At 40.7% G+C, this 27,163-nt stretch overlaps 2 protein-coding genes across 6 annotated transcripts; one reads left to right on the forward strand and one right to left on the reverse strand.

The window, feature by feature from the left end:
• The first annotated feature begins 1,063 nt into the window (after positions 1–1,063).
• On the forward strand, positions 1,064–26,744 carry LOC125987763 (protein FAM184A). Of its 5 annotated transcripts, XM_049752218.1 has the most exons (25): positions 1,064–1,179; positions 1,741–2,277; positions 5,400–5,477; positions 5,623–5,757; positions 6,639–6,737; positions 7,608–7,814; positions 8,433–8,606; positions 8,668–8,829; positions 8,979–9,114; positions 9,661–9,842; positions 9,905–10,090; positions 11,804–11,926; positions 12,423–12,584; positions 12,751–12,872; positions 13,031–13,181; positions 14,274–14,388; positions 15,114–15,211; positions 16,138–16,291; positions 16,374–16,501; positions 16,581–16,765; positions 17,184–17,330; positions 17,401–17,518; positions 17,602–17,706; positions 18,603–18,728; positions 20,093–22,319. In XM_049752218.1, the coding sequence occupies exons 2-25, from the start codon at positions 2,059–2,061 to the stop codon at positions 20,099–20,101; spliced, it is 3,321 nt and encodes a 1,106-aa protein (XP_049608175.1). In that variant the 5' UTR covers positions 1,064–1,179; positions 1,741–2,058; the 3' UTR covers positions 20,102–22,319. The 5 variants fall into 5 exon arrangements, with proteins under 5 accessions (XP_049608175.1, XP_049608174.1, XP_049608176.1 ...); XM_049752217.1 differs by having other exon boundaries at positions 18,603–22,319; XM_049752220.1 differs by lacking the exons at positions 18,603–18,728; positions 20,093–22,319 and adding an exon at positions 26,388–26,744 and having other exon boundaries at positions 1,065–1,179.
• On the reverse strand, positions 23,165–26,442 carry pln1 (phospholamban 1). The gene is made up of 2 exons (XM_049752226.2): positions 26,381–26,442; positions 23,165–23,812 (listed from the first exon to the last, which is right to left on the reverse strand). The coding sequence occupies exon 2, from the start codon at positions 23,711–23,713 to the stop codon at positions 23,549–23,551; it is 165 nt and encodes a 54-aa protein (XP_049608183.1). The 5' UTR covers positions 23,714–23,812; positions 26,381–26,442; the 3' UTR covers positions 23,165–23,548.
• Positions 26,745–27,163: the final 419 nt, after the last annotated feature.

Here is a 27,163-nt window from a genome sequence, read left to right on the forward strand (position 1 = left end):
ATAATGACTTTGAATTAGCTGATCAGTTCTGTAAATATTTCATAGTGATTGTGAAATAGTTACACGGTGGAGAAGTGGTGGCTCACCGCTTGCACCCCAACACTTGTCTGAATCCAAATGTGGATTCTGCAGGGGCATGGGCTTGAGCAGGGTTCTCTTCATTCTGCATGAGGTGCACTCCGACACAGCACGCCTGCCTGATGAAGCCTCATGGGGTTGGAGGGAGGTGTGGAGGGGGTGATGGAGAGATAAAGTGGAGGAAACGAAGTGTCCTTCACATGTGCTCAGATGAGGAGTTTGACATTTTTTTCGACTGTCAGTACAAATCCATAAAGCTTGGGGAAATGGGAGGAAAAAATCCTGGAGGAATATAAAATATAAAAGAATATTGCGGGGGAATAAAGACAGGAAAATAAATGAGTGAATATGCAAATCTGTAGATGCCGAACTGCAAATATGCAGACTGTAGTTTTAAGTTGTAGTACCAGCAATCACCACTAGATGGCAGACACGTCTTAGTTGGGCTTCCACTAGGTCGTGCCCAATGCTGTCACGTGACTCGGCTGAATTTATTTTTTTTGTGGAAATCTATGCAGGGCAAACAGTGTCTTAAGAATATTAACATTTTGCGTGAGTTGATTTTGGTGAAAAATATACAATATGAGTTTTTTCACTTTAATGTTTGTTTCTTGTACAATAGTTTTGGATAGTGGGTATTTCATACGTGCATTGGTAAACATTATCATTATTATTGTGAGATAAATTGAGAGCATGTATGTTGTCCATATTTAAAATAACATTCCTTTTGTGAGAAAATAGGGCCCTCTGCTGGTCGTTAATTTTTAATGTCCTCTCCCATAAATCAGTCATACACAGAACATGCTTGCTGCGTGAGAATCATCTGCAGCGTTAAATCCTTCATTTAAATGCTGCGTTGTTTATCTTGTTAGTTTTTCTTCTTCTGTGTCTCTTTTTGGCGGGGCGGTTGTGTTGCTGTATTTTTCTTCTGCTGTTCTTCCTCCCTGCCTGAGGGTGGTGCTGCCGTCTGTTTTGTGTTTTCCAGGTGTGGACTTCTGATTGGTGAGGAGAGGTAAAATGGCGGAGCTAGTCTTTTAAATTGTTATTCCTTTGGGTTTACTCGCAACGAACTGCAACATGCCCTGGGTCAGGTTGCTGCAGGTATGGGCAGCCATTTTGTTTTTCTTAGGTGTATATTTGTAGAGCTCGAAAGGCTTCTGTTTTGATTATGTTTGGTTTCAATGTCCCCCGTGAGCCAATGGCTCAAATTTTAGTCTTGGAGGGGAGCCTCTTTCACCCCTTCCAAATGTTAGACCTTATTTATTGTTTAAAAACGTTTTTTGTACTAGCTTGAGGCTTACTTAAATAAAAAAAAAAAAAAACAATGCTAGTCAGTGGACCAGCAGTTTGGGGCGTGTTCTTTGTTTCTCATTGTGCCTTGATTCACTTGTTGGCAGTGGTTGAGGACCGCTGCTTTAAAATTCTTGTTGCATTTCAAGCTTTTGGCCACAAGATGTCAGTGTAAGACCATCGTCTACATCGGCTTAAACGCTCGCTTGTTTATGACGTCAGCAAATTACTGAAGATTAAATGTATACCGTATAAAGCATTTTAATTTTTATAATTATTTGTTCCTACATATTAAGCAGTTATGTATTATCCATATTCTATGTGTCTTAGATAATAAGAGTTGACGAGATTCTCTTCTGTACTTTCCCATAGACATTGAAGGCATCACTGGATGATGGACTTGGACGCCGCCGGCCGGGCTGTCCTGCGTCAACATGTCGGCCGTCATCTGCCTCACATGAACACTTGGCACCGAGAGCCGCATTGGAGAGAAAAAAAAAGGAGCGTGCATGCGCGCCATCGGATAAGCAACATCTGGCGTGCGCCCGCTTCTCGCTGTCTCCAGCAGCTGGTGCGTAGTACGATGGGACGCCCCCCGCTTGGCGTCTTCCGCCTCGCGATGGCAGAATTGCGCGCGTAAATCCAATTTCTCCCTTTTCGGATCGAACGTATTTATATTCCGGAGAAAAAATGGCGACTGGAGCAGGTTGGCAACCCGTGTACGCAAACTCGACGAGCGGCTCGAGCGGCTCCACCACCACCAGCAACAGCAGCAGTACTAGCAGCGGTGGCGGAGCCAAATACGTCCCGTCGTCCACATCCAGCATGTTCTACGACGCGAGTTTAACACTGGAATACACGCAAGATCTCCATTTGAAAATGAGCAAGAAGATTGCGCAGTTGACCAAGGTGAGAGATGCGCTCGGTGTAGCCTGGAGTAGTGGAGTGGAGTGATGCTCTTTTTTTTTTTTTTTTTTTTTTTTTGGCGTGGGACGTTGCTTGTAAACAAATCATGGCATCTCATTGAGTGACTATGGCGCAGTGTCAAGTTAGATGCAGCTAAAAAGAAAATAGTCCCGGCGCTATGAAGGTGCTTGCATCTGCCATGACGCCAAACTGTCACCATTTCCTTCATTGCCAAAACCACTACCTAACCTGTGCACGTTTTCCACAAAGCAGCCATTGCAACCAGAAAGATGCAGGAGGGGATTACGTAATTTTAGGGAGGGGAGGGGGGTGCAGGGGTTTTGTTCCGTCTTTGTACCTGAGAGCAGTTTAAGTGGTTGTAGATTTGAGGTGGCAGCTGTGAGTTGCTTTTACCCCGAGTGAAAACAAAGTCTGCAGTGCGAGCAAACGCAAATCAGAGGATGCATTTTTTTTTTTTTTTACATAACGTGCAGACAAAAGGGGGACACGCGTAAAACGCTTTGGTTCAATCACCTGCTCCACAGTCCAAAGATATTTAGGTCAGTTAATTGTGAATGTGGTAGATGTGACAGCCTCGCTGCCAAGTGCATGGCTGAGCTAAATTCAATTTTTTTCCAGTTTGTTTTGGTTGTATTCAGAGTGAAATCCCTTTTGTGCGATAATGACAACAAATGACCCAGCAAGTAACTAAGACAATGACGAGGATTATTAATGTGTGGTGATTTTTTTTTTTTTTTTGCATCCCTACTGTCCTCAAATGGGAGGTTATTTTTTTCTGCTATGTCGTCATTGTGCAGAGATTAGCCAGGCAGGGCTTTTCTTTATCTTGTTACACACTCTCACAAATAGTCCATTTCTCTTTTTGAAGCGAGTGCTTTGCTTTTTTTATACAAGCACATTTTTAGTTGACGCACAGATGTGTTTAGTTGAACAAAAGGCTTATTCTCCCTCTGCGCTAAAGCTATTTTTTTTTTTGTATTAAAATATATTCAGATTTTCTTAAACATAAAATGAGAAAAAAGCGAAACTGGATTATTTTCCATGCCACACCGAGACTTTTTTGCAATAATGTTTTCCACAAGAGGAATGTGGTTTTGTTGGAAAAAATGTTTTGTGGAAAATTGTGGAAGGAACTTTAGTGAGGTCACCTTTTTAGTTCATTCCACAAATTTGGATGGGGTTGAGGTCAGGGTTCCTCCACAAAAACCCATCCAAGTGTGCCTCGAATGATTTTGCAGGCTTGTCAAAAATGTCTCAACAAGATTGACACAATACTTTTGACAATTCAAAATGAGTGGTGGGAAATTTCTGGTTAATTTCTAAGGCAATATAAAGTGATTTATTAGAAAGTATTTCAGGAAACAGTCCATTCTTTCATTTCGGATCAAAACATGCTTGTTGAAACGTTGCCGCATTAAAGCGTGAAAGAAAATTCAACGAGAAGCGCGTCGATGAAAACATTAGCATTATTGTCGGAATCTTTTTGTGCGCACACGAATGTGTGATGCGCTTCCCTTCGGAGAGACGGCGAGGAACGCGAGAAGAAGAAAAGAGATGAAAGCAGCAGGCATCATTACAATAATCATGTATAATTAAAGGCGGGCGTGCTTCCATCAAAGGCTTGCACTGAACTCCAGGCTGAAAATGGATCTTTTTCTTCTGGCCTCATATTTGGAACATGAAGCTTGGAACCAAACAACATCCTGATAGCAATCGTAGAATATTTTTGCTTTGACCTGAGAACGACAATAGAGAATAAACGTTTGACATGCATCCTTTTTTTTTTTCTCCCACATTGTTTAAATGTTGTTCAGTTTTTTTTTTTTTTTTTTTTTTAAGAATAACAAATAAACCACAACTGTCAGTTGATAAACAGAACATTGGTTGAAAATAATGGTGTTATGCACTTTTATGATCCATAGAAATTATTAAATATAATAAATTAAAAAAAACTGATTATTCAATTAATTAATGGAATAATTGATGCTAAAGATATTTGATAGTGACAGTCTTGAAATGAAAAAAATAATGAAATGGATAAAAAAAAAAATACATAAAAATCAATAAATAAATAAGCTTGAAGGTTCATATAGAGAGAATAAATAATAATTTTAAAGAATAACAAATAAACCACAACTGTCAGTTGATAAACAGAACATTAGTAGAAAATAATGGTGTTATGCACTTTTATGATCCATAGAAATTATTAAATATAATAAATAAAAAAAAACAGATTATTCAATTAATTAATGTAATAATTGATGCTAAAAATATTTGATAGTGACAGTCTTGAAATGAAAAAATAATGAAATGGATAAAAAAAATAAAAACATAAAAAATCAATAAATAAATAAGCTTGAAGGTTCATATAGAGAGAATAAATAATAATTTTAAAGAATAACAAACCACAACTGTCAGTTGATAAACAGAACATTAGTAGAAAATAATGGTGTTATGCACTTTTATGCTACATAGAAATTATTAAATATAATAAATTAAAAAAACAGGTTATTCAATTAATCAATGTAATAATTGATGGTAAAAATATTTAATAGCGACAGTCTTGAAATGAAAAAATAATGAAATGGATAAATGAATAAATACATAAAAAAATCAATCAATAAATAAGCTTGAAGGTTCATATAGAGAGGTGGAAAAAAAAACTCCGTAAGAATTATTTTTAATTTTAACCAGGATTTTTAACTCCACTTCACACAATTTGAATGAGCCAGCTCCAGCCGAGATTCAGTTGTCTGTTGAAACTTCACGGGGAGTGGTGAAGGCCTCAATTGTCTGAATATTTTTTTATTTATTTGAATTTAAATTCACCTTCAGCGCTTATAACGGCAGCTTAAGCTTGTGGAAGTGAGCATGACTGAGGAAGTGTTTTGGTCTTCGCTCCAGCTTGCTTGATTGACGTTCTATCATATCTTTGGATGAGACGCTGGAAAAAGAGACAAAGCGAGAGAACCAGACAGGAGGTGTCTCCAGTTTGTGTTTGCATTTCTCATGTGTTCATCGTGCATTGTTGCAACTATCAATTTCAAATTGACGCCGCATGAAAGCCGCACAAGCCTTCCTCACTCTGTCATCTTGTTGTCTAGGTTATCTACGCTCTCAACACCAAGAACGACGAGCACGAAGAGGAGATCGATTCGTTGAAGGAAGCCCATGAGGATGAGGTAAGGACAAACAATGTCGAAATGATTGCTGTGAAAAATGTCAGAGACGATAAAGCTTTTGGTATGGATGGAGAAATCATTTCTAATCCTTCTTCATCCCTTCCAGTTTTATTCTGTTGGAACGATAACTTTTTTTTCTGCTCAGGTGCAACACATCGTGACAGAAACCCGAGACAAGATCATGCAGTACAAGAGCAAGATGGTGGACGAGGCCGACCTGCGGCGGCGGCTGGCCAGTCTGGAAGAATCTGTCGAGCTGCATGAACACATGAAGAGACAGGTCACGAGACTTCACTTAGTTGTCTTAACATTGAGATTTTATATTTAGAATGTACCGTATTGGCCCGAATATAAGACGTCTTAGATTTGGGGGTCTAGACATTATACCCATTCACAACGCTAGATGGCGCCAGATATCTTTAAAGCGAAAGCTGAACTTAACTCCCCAGGCCAAAGCGAACCCCTGTCACAAAGAATACAAATAAAAATAGTGGTAGCATGAAGAAGAAAAATAAAAAATAGCGGTAAGAAATAACAGAAAATGGAGACAGTTTTTGCATGATTTGAATGAGGCAAAATAACTTGCTTTTTCTCTCGAATATATTGTTATAATCATTTGTTTCAGATGTACTGTAATTATTTTCTGTATAAAAATTCAATTTGGTGTTCAAAAAGTCTTTTTTCAAACTTGAGTCTTGAAAAAGAGGGGGTCGTCTTATAATCAGGGTCGTCTTATATTTAGGCCAATACGGTAATTATTAATTGCCCCTCAATTCCCCCTGCGTTTGATTATTTTAATTTAACCTAAAAATCAAATATGAAATGAAAGATTGTTCAATTTGAATTTCATTCATTCACTGCCATTGATGGCTATAGACGTCAAAGATCTCTTTTAACAGAGTTAAGGAATGAAATAAGACCTGTAAAAAAATATTATTTGAGATGAACCGTCGAAATAATGAAAAACAAAACCCATTAATGAGGAACTCAAAGTAGACACGCTTTATTTGCCGCATAAAATGAATGAATTACTCTCGACCGTCCGCCGTTGTGAGAGCGGGCGCGATTGTTTTTTTTTTTTTGTCGACATGTTCACTGCCGTTGACGCAAATGTTGCGCAACAGAAGGCTAACTCAGCGTGTGATGGTTGTACTCTTTCAGGCTTTGGCAGAGTTTGAAATGTACAGACAAAGAATGGAGGATTCGCAGCTCTGCACCGAAGCCCAACACACACAGCGAGTGGTTTCCATGAGCCGAGAGGTTGACACACACACACACGCACACACACACACACTCAAAAGTGGAATGATGAAATAAATCAAACAGGGCTAAAATAGTTCTGACTAAGAACAACTAATATGAGTTGACGTTTGGTGCACAAAATTGTTTTAACTTGTAATTTACTGACCGCTAATTTAATTAACACGTAATTCTAACACATGTAGTAATTTGTTGACACAAAATATTTCTGTAAATAAAAAAAAAAATTATATAGATGACAAAATTGAAGTTAGCATGTTAGCTTGGCCTAGCTGTCACCATTTCAATTTTTCTGATTTGTATTTTGCTGTGGCTTAAAAGTGCGTCCACTTATTCGGGCTTATTGTATTGTATTTTCTTTCTTTGTTGACATCTGTATTGATCTGGCACGATTCCAACATTCTTTGTCTCCCACAACAGCGTGCGGTTAGCTAGCTAGCTAGCTAGCTAATTAGCTTGTCATTGCTAAAGCCAACGCAAATCAAAATAAAACAGTAACAAAAAAAACAGACACAATTTCATACACATCCTCCATATTATCGTTTTTTGGGGATTATCAAAAAGCAGCAAGAAGTCCCTCGTTTCCCTCTTTGGATCAAGGAGCGGACTTACACCCATGGCATGACATTTTACATTCCATTTTTTTTATATCTTTTTATTTTTTCCTCATGCCTGTGTGACTTGTCTATGTGTCAACTTTCTTGTATCGGGCGGACCAGAGAAGCTGCAAGCATTCGCTTATGTCGGCTTATGTCAAGTTATCGCGGTGAAATATTTTTGCACGTTTTGGAGTGAACCACGGTTGGGAGTCGGGCTCGCAGTTCGCACGCCTCCAAATAGAGAATAGAACATTTCCCGTGATCTCACTAGGTGGAGGAGATGCGGCGGGATTTTGAGGAGAAGCTGCGGGCGTTCAGCCAAGCTCAGGCCCAGTTTGAGGCTGATAAGCGGCGAGCGCTGGAGGAGCTGAGGTCCAACCACCGCCAGGAGGTGGAGGAACTCCTAAACAGCCAGCAGAACCAGAGCGCCACCTCCACTGAAGACCAGGAGAAATTGGCTGAGCTCCATAGACAAGAGGTGGGGACAGAAAGGAAGAGAGAAGAGCTCACTAACTTTCCCGTTTGGAGATAGTTTATGCAGCAAGTTACTTAACTGGGTAATTGCCGTGTCGGTGGTTTTATTGATTAATTCGACAAGGATAGGGTTTTGGTGTTGTTGCATGTCATCCCACTCACATTTTTCTTTTCCAATCAACTAATATAAAAAAAAAAATTCAAAATGAAAAGTTGCCTTTGTTGTCGGGCTGAAAAATGACTCAAATTAACATCACAGTGGAGTAGACACTGGCGGAGCTAGGGGAGGGGCCGCGGGGGCACTGGCCACCCCTGAAAAAAAATGCTTTGGACGCCCAACTGTCTTTAGGGGTGTTTTTCGATTTTTTTTTTTTTTTTTTTTTTTCTTTTTTTTTTTATCCGTTTTTTTCTAAAGAACTGTAACATTTTTGTTTGTGAACACCCTGATAGATCTTTGACACCCCATGCCCCCCCAAGGGAAAAAAAAAAACCCTACCTCTGCCAGTGGTGGTAGACTCTTATTTTGAAATTGCAAAGGCTAAATTTTGAAAAAGGAAAAAATGCTTTTAGGCTTTACACACACTTAAAAACCAAAACTATTTTTATATGTGTTTACTAACAGGTGGAGTCATTGATGGAGAGGGTGGAAGAGCTAACCAAGAACAAAGTCCGAGTGGTTGAGGAATACGAGGCCAAACTGGCTAAGGCTCAGGAGTACTACGAGCGCGAGCTGGAGGCCATGACTCGAACGCACCAGCTCACCACCGAAAACCTGCTGGCCTGGAAAAGGACCGAGGTAGAACCCCACCAACCGCCTTCCAACAACATCCACGCGACCACTGAATGTTCTTGCTCAGGTTGAGCTTCGGAAGGAGTTCCAGGCTCAGGAGGCGGCGTTGCAGAGATCGCTCTCAAAGCTGAGGAGTGAACTTCAGAGAGCCCAGGAGGAGGCGCGGGAGAACCGAGACAAGACTAACAGACTGCAAACATCTCTGGTTAATGCTGAGGGAACCATCAAGGTAAAGGAAGATGAATATTTAAATGCAGTGGCGGGGAGTCATAAAAAAAACATCCACGTACAAAACAAGACGTTCCAGGTGTCTGCGTTTTGCTTGAGTCGTTATTTTTCCTGACGACTGTTAAATGTTTCATCTGCTGTGTGATGTAGAACCTTCACAAGCAGCTGGAAGAAGCCATCCAGGATGGGGAGATTTGGGTGATGCAGCTGAAAGACACCGAGTACGAATTGGAGGGCTGCAGGGAACGAGTCCAGCAGCAGGCAACGGAAATCCTCCACAAAGCTAGTGAGACACCTGCCTGAAGCTCACACACACACACATACACAACACATGCACACAACAAGAATGGCTAAGAAATTAATTTATGGCTTATTGTTTTTATTTTGCATCATAAGAACAAAACTTTTATGCAAAGTAACACTGATATTGTTTACTGTAATTCAGAGATTAATTTGTTTTTGTCAAAAAAATCATGGGAAAGGGTCCTTGGAAAAAAAAAAAAAAAAAAACGTGTAATACATCACGATTTTAATATTGTAGAGAAAATGAATTCTTATTTTTTTAATATGGTCTGGGGTTCGTATCTCTTCCACCAGTGCTTTTATTTAATGAAAGTATGTGTTGAGATCTTTTTTTTGTGTGACTCTGTGGTTTGAGATATGATCTTGCACTGGCTTACATCATCAACAATGAAAATTAATCTGGCCGTGCCAAGCCTTAGCAGGACTTCACAGATCTTTTTAGGCTTTAGCCTTTCCAAAGGTTCTCGTCGGTCCATAAAATGATGTCCTAAAATTGTTTCTGGATTTTGCTTGGCTTGATGTTTCCCAGGTCAGATCGGATCCCTCCAGGCCACCCAGATGGCCCACGAGGCATCCATCAGGAACCTGGACCAAGAGCAGAGTCGGCTAAAGGAGAAAATCGGCAGGCTGGAACAGGAGAGGGAAGCCTTGCTTAACCAGAACCAATTAGCCAGCGAGCAGCACAAACAGCAAGTGCTCAAACTGGAGCAGGTACGTTTGCACGTCTCAAAAATGGTCCTCGCGACAGCTCAACAGCTCGCTCTTCTCCTCAGTCTCTACGTGAGGAGCACCAGGGCTACGAGAAGGAGCTCTCCAGACTGAGAGCTCACTACGAGGAGGAGACGCGGCGCTACAAGGAGGCTCAGGTCAGGGCCTTGGAGGAGATGGAGGAGAAACACCGAGTCATGCGGGAGGAGGCGGAACAGGAGAAAGAGGAAGAGAAGAAACTTCTCATGAAGGTTTGTTCTTTTTGAAAAATTACAATATAGGTGATATTCCAAGGTGACTCGCCGGCTTGCTCATGATCTCATCGCCGGCTGATGAAATCTGGCATGTACGCCGTAATTAAAACATGCAGGAACGAGCTCTTCTATCTCTCTCAGCTGCGCAGGAGCATCAGCAATTAATGTTTGCCCTTCAGCAAATGCTTGTTGAGATAAATGTATGGCGAAGAAATGCACGCCCCCCCCCTCCCCTCTCTTGTGACTGCACAATTTTAATTAGGCCAAACAACATTGCTCACCGTTGTGTAATTTTTTTTTCGCTCGGCTGGGCTGTGACGCTGTCACGCTTGGACCTGCAGGAAATCAGCCCACCTCCACGACAGCAAAGCGATTGAATTCAGAAGGGGGTTTATCTTTTGAGTATTACGCGGCCTTCGTTTCGCGACGTGCCCGCCTGATTGGAGCTGACTGCTAATTGACGGATTTTCACTGACATCAAATCCTGCCTCTGAGCATTGTGCAAGCGTGTGGGCGTCAGATTTTCTGAAAGGATCAGAAAGAGCGAGGGCGGGGGATGAATGGATACAATGGAGGTGAAAAATAATTCATACCGCCTGTGCCTCGATGGATGCCTGTTTGTCTTATGACGTCAATTTAACAGACTGGCGATGGAGTGGTCATTTTTTTTAAAGCGCGGATTTAATCGGCCAAAAACTTTTAATCCCTGCGAGCGAGATATTAGAAAGTTTCCAAAGCAATCCCGCTAATTTCTCATGCTCTATTAATTCCAAATCCAGTTGGATGAGACTGCAGCAGAATTTCTTCAATCCGCCTGCAGGTGGCAGGCAGCTTTATTGGCCGTGTCGAATCATTGACTGGTCCTTGAGGAGAAGCGCTTCTGTGCTCTGAATGTTGATGAGGCGCTCTCTGTCGGATTAGGCTAACACCACCTGTCATGCAGATTGTCAAAGCTTTCATCCTGCTAAAAGGAGGAAGGAGAAAGGATTTGTGATCGGCTGCCTGAAATATTTAATTGAAGGTATTTGGTGAGCCGATATGGAAAAGAACTCGCTTGGACATCATCAAGGAGGCTCGTGGCAGCTGAGCTGCTAAAAAAAGAAAATGGCCCCCGCATTAAATGAAGAATATACAGAATACATGTATAATTAATTATATAGTTTTATTCATATTTGAATCAAATGGCTTTATGTGTCCCGACGCATCTTTTTGATATTGATTTTAAAAGACATGTAAGATTTTTGAGATTTTAATTTTTTTATTTGGCCTGTAAAAGCATATTTAAAATAATTAATATAATACAAATAATTTTAATATCATATTTTACAAATATATTATAATTTATTAATTTAATAAAACTTCCAACCCTCATCCCTTGTGCCCAGAATCCTCCCCCCCCCCCTTTTTTTTTTTTTTTGGAGCTGCTTCCTTCGATTTTTAATTTTAATTTTAAAAGACGTGAGATTTTTGAGATTTTAATTTTTTAATTTGGCCTGTAAAAGCATATTTAAAATAATTAATATAATAATACAAATAATTTTAATATAATATTTTACAACTATAATTTATTAATTTAATAAAACTTCCAACCCTCATCCCTTGTGCCCAGAATCCTCCCCCCCTCCCTTTTTTTTTTTTTTTGGAGTTGCTTCTTTGGAGTGTAAACACTTGCTCTGCGGCGTCTCTTCTAACGTCCAATCTTCTCCCCAGAAAATGAGTCAGGAGTTTGAGATAAAACGCTTGTCTCTGGAGGAACAGCGAGATCGGGTGCAGCAGCAGCTGGACAACTTGAAAGAGGAGCTCTCTGCCAAGCTCAACATGGCCAATCAAGAAGTAAGAATCTGAAAACTTTCTTAACCGCACATTTGGGGAGTGATTTGTTGGTTGGATTCCTCACGTGTTGATTCAACAAGGACATAATCGGAAATGGGTTCAAAGAAAAGTTGTCAGTTTCGAATAATAAAAAAGTTGTGACCCTCTTTTCATAATTTTTCTCGTGCTTACACAGAGAAGAAAAATAAATCCTGGAAACAAAATACAACTGGAAAAATACACAGTTTTTTCAAAAAATTGCCGTATAAATCATCAAGATCTCAACAGGGTTATTATAGTGAACAAAAACGAAGCAAATAAATAAAAATAAAATTGAAAACCCATTTTTATTCATGAAATACGATAAAAACAAAAAACCCTGAAACTATATCTTATGATTTTGCAATTTTATTTTTACGTCTGCAGATATTGAAGAAACTTTTTGGGGCCAAAATAAGGAGTAAAAAGTCCAGATATTAAAAGTAGACCAATAAAAACATCATTTGTACCTTTGCAGGTGTCCCACCTCCAGGAGCTGGTGAGGGAGCGGGACCAAAATGTCAGCTCAGCACAGAACCAGATCACCTGCTTGAAGGAGACTCAGGAGAAGCTCAAGATCGAATTGGATGCCACCCGAGCCCGCGTCCGAGAGACCAGCAACCTGCTAACCGACCTGCAGGTGAGCTAGATGGAACTTTTGGACATTTTTGAAATGAGAATCATTTGTGAGCTAATAATGATGGAGGACCTAAATGAATCTACAAATGGCGGACAAAAATTGTGCACACTTTAGAATGACAATACAGAACCATAACCGAAAAGGCTCATTTGCATAACGCTCGTAGGAGGAGATTGAAACCCAGAAGCAGCAGCATGAAGCGCGAGTGATGTCAATCCGAACCGAGGAGAAGCAGAAGATGGACAAGATGGCTGACAACTTGGAGCAAAAATGGAGAGAAGCGCTTCGGTAAAATCTTCACTGACATAAATGGCCGGATCAAAAATATTTTGGAAAGAACTTCCATATTCCTACCAAATTTTTGGCCCATTTAAATGAAACTGAATGTTGAGCTAGCCGCGGCACATCCTTCGACTTATTAAAAAATCATGCGCTTCGCTCTTTAGTGAAGAAGTGCGGCTGCTGAGGGAGGAGCTGAACGAGGAATACGATGCCGACAAGCAAGCGGCGCTGACTCAGCTCTCCCAGCAGAAGGAGCTGGAAATGATGGCCGCCAGGGAGGGCTGGCAGCGGAAGGTGGAGGACCTGCTCGAACAGGTACAAAGCAAAATGTCGCGGCTAGTTAGCATCAATGTTAGCCAAGATGGATCCTCGTGGCCAGGCTGCAAGCCAGGTCACATTAAATGAAGCTCCTCTGCCAAAAGGCCTGGGAGCTTGTGAAATTAGTCATTTAAAAAGAAAAAAAAAAAAAAGACTCCCACTACAACGTTAAATATCGAGGTAAAGAGTAAAACCGCCCTTGCTATTTATGTTTATTAATGTTCTTTGGCAGCAGCAAGAGAGGAAACAGCATAATCCCCTGCCCCAAGCGACACCATATGCAGCATTTTAGCTGTAATCACAAGAAAAGAGCCTCATTTGTGATTATGTTCCGGAAGGAGAGCGCTTGAGCCGCTCCGAATATCGAGCGTCACGCCTCCCGGCTAAGTCACAGCTCTGCTGAGTCACAAACCCAAGCGCCAAGAGAGACCCGTCCTGATCTGGCCTCAGATGGTGGAGGCGCTGACTACTGATGGCAGATTGGGAAATCACAATAAATCAATTTATTTCCGTAAAAAAATATATATATATAATTTTACCAATTTTTTTTATGCACAGTTGATCTCTCACATCACCCTGATTATGAATTTCTGGCATAGAGGAATTCTAAACATGACAATTCTGATGTCTGTCTGCAGAGCTGCTTAATAAATCGCTGACCTACTTGGCCCCAATGCAGTAAAAAATATATATCAATTCTTAATCCCATGTTCACTTGGTACCTCATCAAAATTTAATATAACTCCGACTCGCAGACGTATGGATGTATCAATGAACACACAGAAGAAAATTCCTCCATCTGTGGTCATCGCCATTGTCCGGCTAATCCCATCCCATCCAATCCTGCTCCTCACCCTCGTTTTATTAAAGCCATCTAACGCTACAGCTTCCCATTTCTGTCGCGCTGCACTAAATTCTGCAGAGGACTTAACTGCCGGAGGAACGGGGCCGAGTCGTGCCCTTCACTGGCCCTTAAGAGAGTAGCTCCTCAAAATAACACACTATGAATAATATGGAAAAAAAAATAATCAATATTTCTCCAATAACAGGTCACATTTTTTAATCCTGGTGCGTTGTCCTCGCCTGCAGATCTCTCTGTTGAAGCAGTCCCTGGAGTTGCAGCTGTCTCAGTCACAGGCTGCCCTTCAGCAGCTGCAATCTCAGTTCAGCCAGGAGAGGGAGCTACTCGGTCAGCAACTCAAAGGTAACGCCTGAATGCTGATCGAGTTGGAACGGACATTTTGACGTTCATTCTGGATGTCAAATAACCCTGAAAAATGGGAATGCTTTTTGCTATTGAGTTAAAAAGTTATGATCGCGATGTCCTCCATTAATGAAAATGAGTCAGTGTAGAGCAGTACCACGGTTCACCAGCAGAGGGCGCGCTCTTGGATGATTGACGTTTAAGGGTTAGGAAATGTGATAAAAATCAATAATTTTGGTCAAGTCTTGAGGTAGAAATATCCGCAAGTACATCCAGCGTCCACGTAGGTAACTATTTTATTTCACTTGTAATACAGTGATCCCTCGCTACTTCGCGTTTCGTTTATCGCGGCTTCACTACATCGCAGATTTTTTTTCCAAATTAAAAAAACATTTAAAAGTCAAAATAAAACTTCTAAATTGAGGAAACGTGTCTAACCTTTAGGACAATGTAGTATTGCTCCAAATGTTCGTTTACATTCCTTTAGAAGTCCGTTTTCGCGTGTTAGCACGATCGCGAATTAGCATCTTCCCGCTAACTCGTTAGTACTTCTTGTTGGTGACCGTACTTCGCGGATTTCACTTATCGTGGGTGGTTTTTGGAACTAATTATCCGCGATAAACGAGGGATTACTGTATACCGATAAAATATCACGTAATATTATTCATATATTCTCAGAAACTCAAGTGTTGTGATTATTTACCACCATTTTGTTTGTTTCACAGAGATGCAAAGAGAGCATCAGAGAAGGGAACATCGACTACAAGAGGCTCACTGCTGTGCACTTAGCACAATGGAGGAGGCTCGGCAGCACCAGATTCGAGTATAGTACACACACACGCACACACACACACACTATAAGAATTTGTTGTGACCCAAATGAAACATGCAAATACTCAAGCACAACATTATCCAAAGTCATTGCTTCTAGAAAGGAAATTATAGTGTCGAGCACTCGCTATGCCAAAGCTGAGTTGATCAATTGAATCTACGAAAATCAATTTCTTTGTGGGAAGCCAGAGAATAAATTCCAAGCCTGTGAGGCTGAGGAAATTGCCAATTCTGCAGCGATTGGACAGACTAAGTCAAGTGTTTTACTTCTTTAATTTTCCTCATTTCCTTGCTAAATGGATCTCCAAAATTGAAGGAGCCCGATGGCTCATTGTTGGGCTCACGCGTAATGCGCTGGGATAATACATTTCCGGCAGCAACTTTTAATGCACAATGAATACTTAATGAGATCTTGACTGCCCCGCTGAACAAAATGATTTGAGGGCACCCCTCTTCTTTGTTGTAATGTTATTTCACTTCCTGAGGCCTGAGATATATGGAAATAGCTGTTATAAAAAATTGACATAGTTGTGTTTGTTTCTTTGATTAAATTTTCTTACCCGTGTGTACTGCCATTATTTTCTACTTTGCTGCCGTAAAAGGAATTTCTGTAATGTCAGACTGATGAAGGCTATTCTATTCTATTTTATATTTTATATTTTATATTTTATATTTTATATTTTATATTTTCTTTATTTTTATTTTATATTTTCGTTTTTATTTTATTTATTTTTATTTTATTATAAATATATATGCTTATTATTTTTTAGATTTTATTTAATTTTTAATTTAATTTTTATCCTATTCTATTCTAGAAGGTTTGTGATGTCATAGGGACAATTTTTTTTTTTTCTCCCCGTTCCTTTTCACCTTCACTCTTTATACCTTCTTTCTCCTCTCGCTCCGTGCCGCCGCTAGGCCCTGGAGGAACGTTTGAAGCAGGAGCAGAGAGAGGAGGTTCATGCTCTGAAGGAGGCCCATAGGAGGACCTTGGACATCCTCAGACAACAGTCAGAGCAGGAGTTGCAGACGCTGCGATTTGAACTGGAAGATGAAGGCAAAGCTAAGCTGGGTAAATGACGACATGCAAACATTATCCTCGTTATTTAGTTTTAAAATATTATTTTCTTGATGACCACTTTCTTCGTCGGCAGCGTCACTCCGCGCTGAGCTCAACCACCTCCACGCCACGGCCATCGAGCATTTAAAGCAGATCCACCTGAAAGAAAATTCAAATGCCAAACGGGAGCTGGAGAAGGCCATGGAGAAGAGCCGCCAACAGGTCACTTGTTAATTATCATCTTGAGGACGTTTGCAGAAATTTAACCAGACTTTTCCCGCCTACCTTCTGTGTGGTACAGGAGCAAGAACTGCTGGTTCGCGTCTCCGACTTGCAGGCCGAGGTGTGCTCCCGTAACAGCCGCATCACAGATCTGGACCACGAGATCCACTCTTTGAACGAGACCATTGACACCTTGACTCGAGAACTCGAGTTGAAAGGCAAAGAGGTGCTACGGGTCCGCAGCGAAGCTAATCATCACATACGGTACTGCGTGCTAACTCTTCCGGAAGCTTTTGCAGGACAAAATCTGACATATGAATTTACCTGACTGAAAATATATCAGAAAGTATTTAATTATATTCTATTAAATTTTCAATTTGTCATTGAAATACTTTTTAAATAATGGTGTTTTTTGGGGGGCGGGATCTGAGTGCTGGAACAGATTAATGGAATTTCTATTCATTTGAATGGGGAAACTTGATTTGGAATGTGTTTGGAATTGTCAGCATAGTCACTGAACAATTTGAACTTGTATCTCAATCCACCGCCTCATAATGTGTTTCCTGTTTATCAATACCTGTACACAGAGTCGATTGATTGATTAATTGACTTTTTTTTTTTGATTAATTGAGCTGTAAACTGTTTTTCAATGGGATTCAAAAGTGTGTGTTTGGTTTGTCAGGGCTCATGAGCAAGACTTTGCCAAGAGGCAAGAGCGAGAGCTGGGAGAGCTCAGTGTGGTCCATCACAGAGAGACTCATATCATGTTGGCAGACTTCAACAAGGCTCAGGAAGTTCTCAAAGACAAGATCACTGCTTTGCAAATAATGTAAGAACCAGAAAGGAACGTATCTCTCAATTGTCCCCTTCCTCAATGCTTCTAATGTCTCCTTATCCAGTCTGGAGGGAACAGAAGAGAAATTAAGGAACCGAGAGAGCAGACCTGAAGATCTGCATCTTATCGCGGAGCTCCGTGAGATGGTCTCCGAGAGAGAAGCCTTGGTGAAAAAACTGGTGGTGAGTCAATTGTATTTGCGCTCCATGTTTTTATCCAACAGACACTTTGTGCTAATGTGTTTTTTTTTTTTTTTTTTTAACAGGATGACAAAAAGTTTTACCAATTGGAGCTGGTCAACAGAGAGACAGGCTTCAGCAAAGTCTTCAACTCCAGTGCCAACGTTGGGGTCATCAACCCTCTTATCAAGGTCAGTGGCCGTGTCAGACATGGTCAGTCTGTGCCAGATGCATTAGTTTAGAGGCATTGTGTGTTCTGCTGTGTATCTGCATGTTTGCACAACATGCATGTCTTACAAATCATACACAACTAAATATTTTGTTATTGTCGGCAATGTTTGACTCTGCAATAATTGGTTCGGGTTCCGCTAGCATCCTGCTGTTTGCGTATTTGACGTACTCTGTAAAAATCTATACATGATCCTAGAATAAATTAATATCATTTCAAACTCATCTTACAACATTACATTTAAAAATTAGTCTCACAGATTTTGGATATATGCTCCAGAAAAAAGACAAAGCTTGTCTCTCATCACTTCGACATTCATTTCCCTGACACTGGTTCCCATTTAGACGTGACTTTGGCGACACCTTGTGGCCTCTTGGGGAATATGTCTGCGTTTCAATGAGGCGTTCATTCTGGAAACATTCCAAATGCATGTGCTGTTGAACATCAGTTTTAAATGTAGTATAAAAAAAAAAAATGAAATAAAAATTCAATTGAGAAATTCAATTAAAAAAAATCATTTGAAATGTATTGTAAAGTTTATATTTAAATTCTAACAATCTCAATATTTAAAAACAAATAGTTATTTCAATGTTGTGAGATTGTAATTTTACAAAAGTGGGTCTCGGTGGAAGTTAAATAAGAAAAATATCCAAATATTTGAGCTTTAACATTAAATACAACTGAACTGACCCTAGGCAGTGATTCTTTTGGTATACCACTAGGGGGAGTTTACCATTTGCACTCTATAGGCAGTGTCGAGAAAAGTCGCATGCTCTCGTGGAAAGGCACCTCCATACAAAATTGCTTTCTTGCCGTTTCCCCCCCCACCCCGACACGCCTCTCTATGTTTGTGTGTAGTCGAAACCAGGCAGCCAATCAGATCAACGCTTGGCCAGCTTCCCGAGCCAGTCGGCTCTCCGATTCGTCAGCCCTCCCGCCGTGAGTCGTGCGAGCGAGGAAGCGGAGGGTCGGGAAGTGGAGGAGGTAGGACCGGGCCCATTTGCGCCTCCCCACTCCCCCCTCCAACGCTCCCTCCCCCGGCTTAAGAAAGCTCCGCCGCTCCTCCGTCCTCTCCCTCACATCCCTCAGCATCCGCCACCTTTTCCTCCTCATCCCCCGCCAAGCCACGCCCTTGCCCATCCTCCTCATCCTCAGGAGCCGCAGCATCAGGCAAGTTGTAGGAGGTGAGAACTCGTGTGACTTGCTGCCTCGGCTGCCTTGAGATGACGCGGGCGGCGGACGCCATTTGCCTGCCGCCACCTCCCGTTTTAGTTGTCCTTACAACCATCCTCACCCCTAAACCCTTAAAAGAGGCCCCGTCACCAATTTTGTATGCAGACACCTTCATTGAGAAGATCTCGAGTTGAAATGTGCCTGAGATAAGGAATCACCACTTTATCAGCCATTATACTTTATAATTTCATCTCTCCGCCAGATTACAGCCTCTGAGACATGCTTTTGAGACTCCGCTTAGAAAAATGAACCCAAACTCATAAATCACTCCCAGTGGGAATTCAAATTGAAAGCAAATGTGAGAGTCAAGATAACGACTGTGAATTATTATTATTTTTTTTTCATCTCAGAGTGGACCTATGAGCATCCATTATGGAAACTGTGAAGGACAGACAAAAATAATCAGGAGAAAAATCATACAAACATTAACAGCATCGAGAAAATTGAATCCGCTAAACTAGACTATTTTGCACTAATTATCCAGTTGTTCTCATAAGTTTACACCCCCCCCCCCCCCGGCAAAAAGTTATTTGGAGTTTTAACGTGAGTTACAACTCCCGCCCGGGTTTGTCAATTTATGAGCACAACTACTTGTGTGAGTGTCTTTCTAAATGTTCTTTGGTGCTATGTTTTTATGGCATGTTGGTAAATCTGGAGGACATTGTGTGTGTGCGTGTGTGTGTGTGTGTGTGTGTGTGTGTGTGTGTGTGTGTGTGTGTGTGTGTGTGTGTGTGTGTGTGCGCGTGTGTGTGTTCGGGTAAATGAATGCGCACGTACCAACTCGGTGCATGCTCGGCATTGTGTGTTCCGACCATGCTTGCGACGTGCGCATGTTTGTTTGGGACTATTTTAGCGATGGGAAAATGAAGCTTCGAATTTGCTTCATGAAGCAATTATATTTTTTGACTCCTCTAGATGGCGCTCTCTGTTCAACGTTAAGGTGAACACGCATTGCACACTTTCCATTTCTTGAAACCAACAGTGCCGTCTAGAGGAGTCAAACTAAAACAATTTGGAGCGTCATTTTCCCGTCACGAGACTTATCTATCAGAACGACACGGCCTCACCCCCTCCCTCCCAGTCTTTTTAACGGATGTTTTTATTCCTTCCCGTAGCCTTCATGAGGCAAATGCAGCGGCGTCAGACCACAAAGCAAAGGAGACAGGCAAAGATTACGCTGCAAAAAAAGACGAGCTGTACGCTCACTACTTCTCTTTCTGATGTCCAAATGCAATTCCGTAAAACGGACACCACTAAATTCCATTTTGCCAGAGTAGCGGAATTGTTTCGTAACGGCCGTCTTTGTCACGGATGGGCTAGACGGGAATTTTTCCCTCTTCGTTCTGTTATTACCGACCGATTAAGATAATCCGTCGGACATGGGGAGTTGACAAGCGGGAATCTTTTAAATGCTGCTTTTGACAAATTTCTCACTGTGAGGCACCTCAGCAGTCCGGGGGAAGGGGAATCAGCGACACCTTTTTTTGTTTCTTAGAATTCTAATATTTGTAATATAACACAAAAACTGTTTTTCTATGGTCTGTCATATAAGGCCAGAGATTTTTTTTCGGCCATAATGTGGGATGTTGATATTTTACCAAGCCTTCCACGTTTTAATCGATCAGGTTCCGCAGAGGGGGCACGTTGAACTTGCTTGCTATGTGTCTCTGTCTGCACTCATGACGGTGAAGCATGCCAAAACAGAAACACACGTCTAATGCTGCTGTTGCTCACACAAAATGTCTCTCGGTGTTCAAACCACTTGAAAAAAAAAAAAAAAAAAAAGTTGACTTGAAGGTTTGCACACTTCTCGTGAGCCCCCTCCCCCCCTTCAAGTGTGAACATCCACAATGTCCATACTGTCCCCTGCACAGTTTCCAACTGCATGATCATCATCTGTCCGGACGAATCGTTTTATTGTTAAAACGGGTAGAAAAGCGAATCACCTAGAGAAAGACGATGCTTAAATCAAAATTGACTCCACATTTTTCCAAGTACAAAAGATTAACTGAGTGACCTAATTATTTTTGTGAACTTCCCTGATTGGCCCATTGGGCAAGTCCTTCCCCAATATCGCCAGATTAGATTACATTTTGTTAAATTAGTTTTACCTGCCTCAGCAACTATCACCTCATCTTCTGTTTTCTTTCACACTCAAACATTGAAACTGAACTTGAATCTGTTTTATTCGGTATGTGGTTTGGTCATTTGCACCTTGAGGGACAGAAATGGACATTTGCTGTAGCCCAATTTCTTCCATCTGGCACTTTTTTGGGTGTTTCCCTATTCTGTAGCAAACAAACAACAAGGCTTAGAAGAATCTGGAAAAAAAGAAAAAGGATCTCAGAATGTATCTGTCCCAATTCCAAGCGTGTGTGATCCAATTTATTCTTTTATAAAGGTTTAACTGAGAACGGAACAATGAAAACAAAAGATTGTATTGTTTCATACACCCCTATGCTGAACCACAGTTGGTTCGTTCCACTTTGCGCACTGTGACGACAACACTGAGCTGTGATGACGTTTTAAGATTTGGTTCTTGTCTTATTACTTCTTTGCATCGAATTGCACTTTTTTTTTTTACTTCATTTTCCATTTGGATGGGTGGTTAATTGTTGGTTTTCTAAGCCTTTGTTTAGACCAAGAAGCACATCCCAATTTTTTTTTTACATATGTAATTCTCTGTTGTGCTTGAATAGTTCCACGAGTTCACAAACGTCACAAACTTTGAGTACTCTGGCTTAAAAAAAAAAAAAGTTAAGACCAAGTTTCACTCTTATACCTCAAATTTTGTCTTTTTTTCTCCATTTTATTTTGTTCTGACATCCATCGTCTTCCATCTGAAGGGACTGTAATTATTATCCAACATTTCTTCCACCAAATATCGCAACGAGCAAAAAACTGTAAAAAGAAACGTCTTTTAGTTTCCATTTTAATAACAATATACAAAATATTTACCTGCATCTGATGCTGAGTCCCGTGAAAGTCTTCTCTCAAAACGTAACGATCGAACACTGCCACCTGTTGGTCGACTGTGAAACATAAACGGCAACTCCAACTAATTGGAGTCTTTTATTTATGTGGTGTTATATAAAATGCAGTCCGAGGTTTGCTTCCATTCACTTTGTCAAAATGCAAACAGGCGATTATCGTCACTGTCTCGATCCAACCTGACTTTGGTGCTGACGCGTCTGCTCAACGTTTGCATTTTGAGTTGAAAAGTGGATCATCCTTGTGACTTATATCCTTTTGTTTGTCTTGACGTAAATGTACAATTATAACAATGTTTATATTTATATCATTTCTGTTGTATGTTATCAAACAGTAAAATTATGATTGTGACTTTTGGCTTTGGTGTCTTGATTTGCGTGCGAGAAAGAAAATTAAAATCCCAAACACAATTGTGCTAATGCGGTTTATTTGGTTGGCTAGAAGTTAACAGAACATCCAGCCATGTACGTTTCTGGCCCGCTAAGTTATATTGGTATTTAAAAATTACTAGCCCAAAATACCTTCAGGCAAAGTCACATTGTAATGATGACACACTTTAAGTGTAGTTTAATTTATAAGGCGGAAACGTGGTCGGGGGATTGCGCAATTTATTGATATTAAGCATGTATTTTAAAAATGTCAAAAGGGTAGTAACTTGATCTAACTTCCAGTTCCTACCGAAACATTTTGGTGAATCATTTATAACGAGACAGGCTTATCCATATGTATCAAATTTTCACTCGTTTTCAAATCTCAACATTTTGTAATCGTTAAACCGGCATAAGAATAACAAACAATATGGCCGACTGTGTTGCTCTCTGCAATCTTTTCACTAAAGCGCCGCTCACCACTGGGGCTTGGATATCACTTCTGATTGACTTCACGAGTAGTGATGAGAAAATGAAGCTTTGAGTTTGCTTCATGAAGCAGTTATTTTTTACTCCTCGAGATGGCGCTCTCAATTCAACAATGGACTGAATGCATGATGCACAATATCTTGGCATTTCATAAAACCTTTTATTGAACCCATCTAGAGGAGTCAAAATAGAATTGCTTCATGAAGTAATTTGAAGCTTCATTTGCCCCTCACTGTTTTTGCTTTCAGAAATTCTGGGTCTAGTCGACATATCCTGGATTTATTTATTTATTTATCAAATCTTAGCTTTTCCTGCAACACAACGAAACTTTCCACGCCATTTCAATTATGTCAGGCAACTGCCATTTTAATTAAACAGCAAATGATCTTCTCTGACGCCATTGTTACTTTTTATTTAAGAGTGTGCATCAAGTGACGGTTTCATCTTTCCTTCTCAGGACGGGACAAAAACCAACGGATAGAAGTCCAGAGTAGCTGTGAGTTTTTTTTTTTTTTTTTAAAGTTATCGTGACACATTGCACATATTGTAATTGCGCAATCTTTCCAACGCTACACTGCAGATAGGTGGTGCATACTGTGGCTTACTCATTCCTCAACTGAAATTTTATACAATACACCAAGTCGGGCTTGGAGTAGCTGTAGGTAGACGTGCAGTCACACATGAAGTGGATGAGTGAAGTGTAAAGGTCGCAGGTTCCACACATCAGCTACTCAGCAGGACGATGATGTAGATGAGAAGCAAGCAGATGAGGAGGAGGGTGAAGTTGATGAAGAGCTCCTGCAGGTTCCTCTTGGCCTGCGGAGTCACCTCGATTTGGGACGCGCGGCGCATGGCCGACTTGGTGATGTGTTGGACGCGCTCCATCATTGAAGTCTCGTGGTGATGTTGAGCCTGGATGAGGGAATCAGGACATGAAGGTGGGCGGAGATCAGGTCTGGACTGGTTTTGAGACAGGATGCTTTTATACTGAAAAAAAACAGGAAGGAGTGTTACCCGCCTGCTGATCAAAGTTAGCATTTTCCGCTTCATAGCGTCATGCTAGCTGGAACTCATCCGCACTCTCGCTCATGTGACCTCAGCTGTGGCTCACCACACGCTACGATGATAAGAGGCGCCAGCCGAGGTCGGATGATGCGTCATTCCAGACAACACGGATATGATGACAACAATGTAAAGTCAAAGTGGCCTCGCCTTTTCCACGTTTCATAGTCCCGCGCCAAAAAGTCTGCCCAGCTTGATGGGGAGATGAATGCGAGCACATGGGGTGACATTTGAAATGTCTTTCATCGGAGGCTTTGAATCCCTTTTATGATCCCGTGCGGGATTTTACCAATGTGACAAAGTCAGCATGCTTTCGTATTAGCAGCAGCTGCTAAAACCCAGCATCTTGCACTTGCGCTATTTTTACTAGCTAGTGAGTATTGAAAATATTTTTATGTACCATGACTTTATTTTTATTGTTCAGATTCGCCCCCCCTCTATCCTCCACCTCCCTGAACTCTTGAGTCGCTGATTATAACTCGACATGTTAGCGCCTCATCCAGCCTCAATCCTCGCTAGATAACTTTTAAGTGTGTTGGTGTGCTCACACCTCCGAACTCTGGCTTGGCTCATGCATTGCTGGAATCATTGGAAGGAACACAGCCAAAGTTCTTCCACAACATCCAAATATGATTTTATAGTTCCAGCTTGGGAATAGTCGCGGCAGGAACAGAAATGGGCCGATGAGTAAGATTAAAGAGAGTCAGCTGTTCCTCTGTGGAACAATGCGCAAGTAATCCTCAGTTTCACGCTGCTAATGAGTGAAAATAATTCAATGTTGCCGGGAAATCCGAGGAGCTTTCGAGGCTTCTGCTAAATTTAGCTCCCGTCTAGACCAAATAGATTTGAAATCTTTATTTTTCAGCAAGTTCTCTGTGGGTTGGCGCTTGCCGTGTGCGCTTTAGTTGGCCTTGATGCTGCAACCTCGAAGTTTTGAAAAAATTATTTTATTATCTGTGAAAAGATATGGTTTTAGTTAAGGCACAGGTGTCAAAGTCAAGGTTCGGGGGCCAGATACGGTCCGCCACATTATTTTATGTGGCCCGAGAAGACAAATTGTGCATCAAATTCGTGTGTCATTACTAGAATTGCAAATTGTCTTCACTTTTAATATCTTTTTTTTACTCATCTGACTTGAAAACAAGTTATTTCTCAGTTTGTTTTGTAGGTTTTACTGTATATAATACATTTATTTGGGTTGACATTCATAATGGCCCTCCGACAGAAGCTATGACTACAATGCGACCCGCGAAAAAAAAGTTGGACACCCCTGAGTTAGCGGAACATTCTTATTTTGTCATACATTTTATTTTTATGCAGTTCCTGTAATTATAGTCGTTTTTGTTAAGACCCAGGAGTGAGTCTTGTTGAAGTGGGTCGTGACGTAATAAGAGGGGGATGACGTCATGAGAGGGGGATGGAAAAAAAAAAAGCTTCTGCGTGGATGTGCTCTGGAAAAAAAATGCTTCATGTAACCTCCAACTTTTTTTTTTTTTTTTTTGGAGTGTGCAACATGAGCCGTCATTTGTTTACAAACATCAAGTTGCCAGGGGAAGCCAAACAGGCAGATTCATTATTGCGTCACGGATTTTTGAAGAAAAAAAAAATGCCTTCCATGCGTGTTTGTTTATTTTGCTCGAGGAAGAGGCGGCACGAACTCAAGCTGCTATTGTTAGCTGCTCTTCACATGGCATCGCTCCAATGTGGCTGTGATGCGTCATGTGGCTGCTTGTGAAAGTACAAAAAAGTCACACGCAATCGATTGTATCAGCAAAATAATCAAAGACGTTGGAAAAAGAACAGCCGCCATGTTGAAGCTGAGGTGGGCTTTGTTGTCTCTGGCTTGAAACAGCTGACGGGTTCCTGTTCTTTATCTTTCGACTCATTCATAGTTTCCGTCAAGGTGGCTTTCAGCTGCTATGGAAACTCTACTCGCATTGCAGAGAGGACTCCAAAGTGATGATGGAGAAGTTATGACACAAAACACGTTTCTTCCACTCTTAAATAATCGCAGCTCTTTGACAATGAAGAGCTTGTTTTGGAAACGATAAATATTTTCTCCTCGCTGCAAAGTCTTTTGGTTGACAATGTCAGAAATTTTAAAAGTTAGTTTTGCACTGGATCCTAGTTAGAGGTGTTTCCAATATTTTGGAAACCTGCTGGAGGAGCTATTTTTAGAAAGTATGATGCAATACCGGTACAAACAACAAATTAATAAATATGGTGTTTCCGATATTTTTGATATCAGCTTTAGTTATTGGAGCTATTTTTTTAGAAAAAAAACTATGATGCAATACAATTTAACACCAGTACAAACAATTAATTAATATTCTGTGGAATCAATTCTTCTCTGACAGACAAAATTGATCATTAATAAATTCATAAAAGTGCCAAATTTGGGGTACACCATCTATTGTAGCGCATCGGATTGAGTAGGTGTGCCTAATAAAGTGACGGATACATCGAGATGAAGTCAAGGATGTTGCTTCTTACCTTTTAGATGGGAGCAGGTCTAACTGGTGTTTGAGAGACCAAGATATGTCGGATATTCAAGGCTGTAAACAGAAGCAGGAGAGGAGAGAGAGAGGGAGAGAGAGGGAGGGACGGAGAGAGAGATTAATCTTGAAACAGAAAAAAAAACCTGACCAATCCACAACAAGAAAAAATCTGTTGTCGCTGTTACACTTTGTAAACTTTTCTTGAACTTACAAAAAGAATGTATGTGTGTTTGTTTAAACCTCTGGGTCACATCCTCCACAAAAAAAAATTAATGAGTAAAAATAAGTTGGACCAACATTTTAGGTTATGCTAAATTGCCTTTCGTGTCTTTTCAATAAAGAAATACGAGTTTCCAGAATGACCTGACCCTTTGCTTTGTCCCATGTCTTAAGACATATGTTAAAAATAACTCAGCAAATTTCTTTGGAGTAAAAAACAACTTTATAGCTTTGTTGCATTAACAAACAATGTTGCCATAAATATCCCAATTTAAATTATTTTAGATGAAAAATAAAATAAATGTAGTGACTTGCAAGAAAAAAAATTGCCAATGGTGCAGAAATATTATTAGAAAAAATGTAAATAAAATATCAATCACCGAATGTTTGACTCTTACTATACACTGACATTGTTTTTGTTTTTTTAAGAGTGGACTGGACATGAAAAGTTAATCATCGGGAACGGCTGTGAAACTGCAGCCAGAGCTGAAAATGCATTAAGGACGACAAACGCTAGTTTAAGCGTGCGTGCTGTGTGAATTAAAGATAATACAAATGT

The sequence above is a fragment of the Syngnathus scovelli genome, chromosome 2, assembly GCF_024217435.2.
Source record: "Syngnathus scovelli strain Florida chromosome 2, RoL_Ssco_1.2, whole genome shotgun sequence".
Taxonomy (NCBI): domain Eukaryota; kingdom Metazoa; phylum Chordata; class Actinopteri; order Syngnathiformes; family Syngnathidae; genus Syngnathus; species Syngnathus scovelli.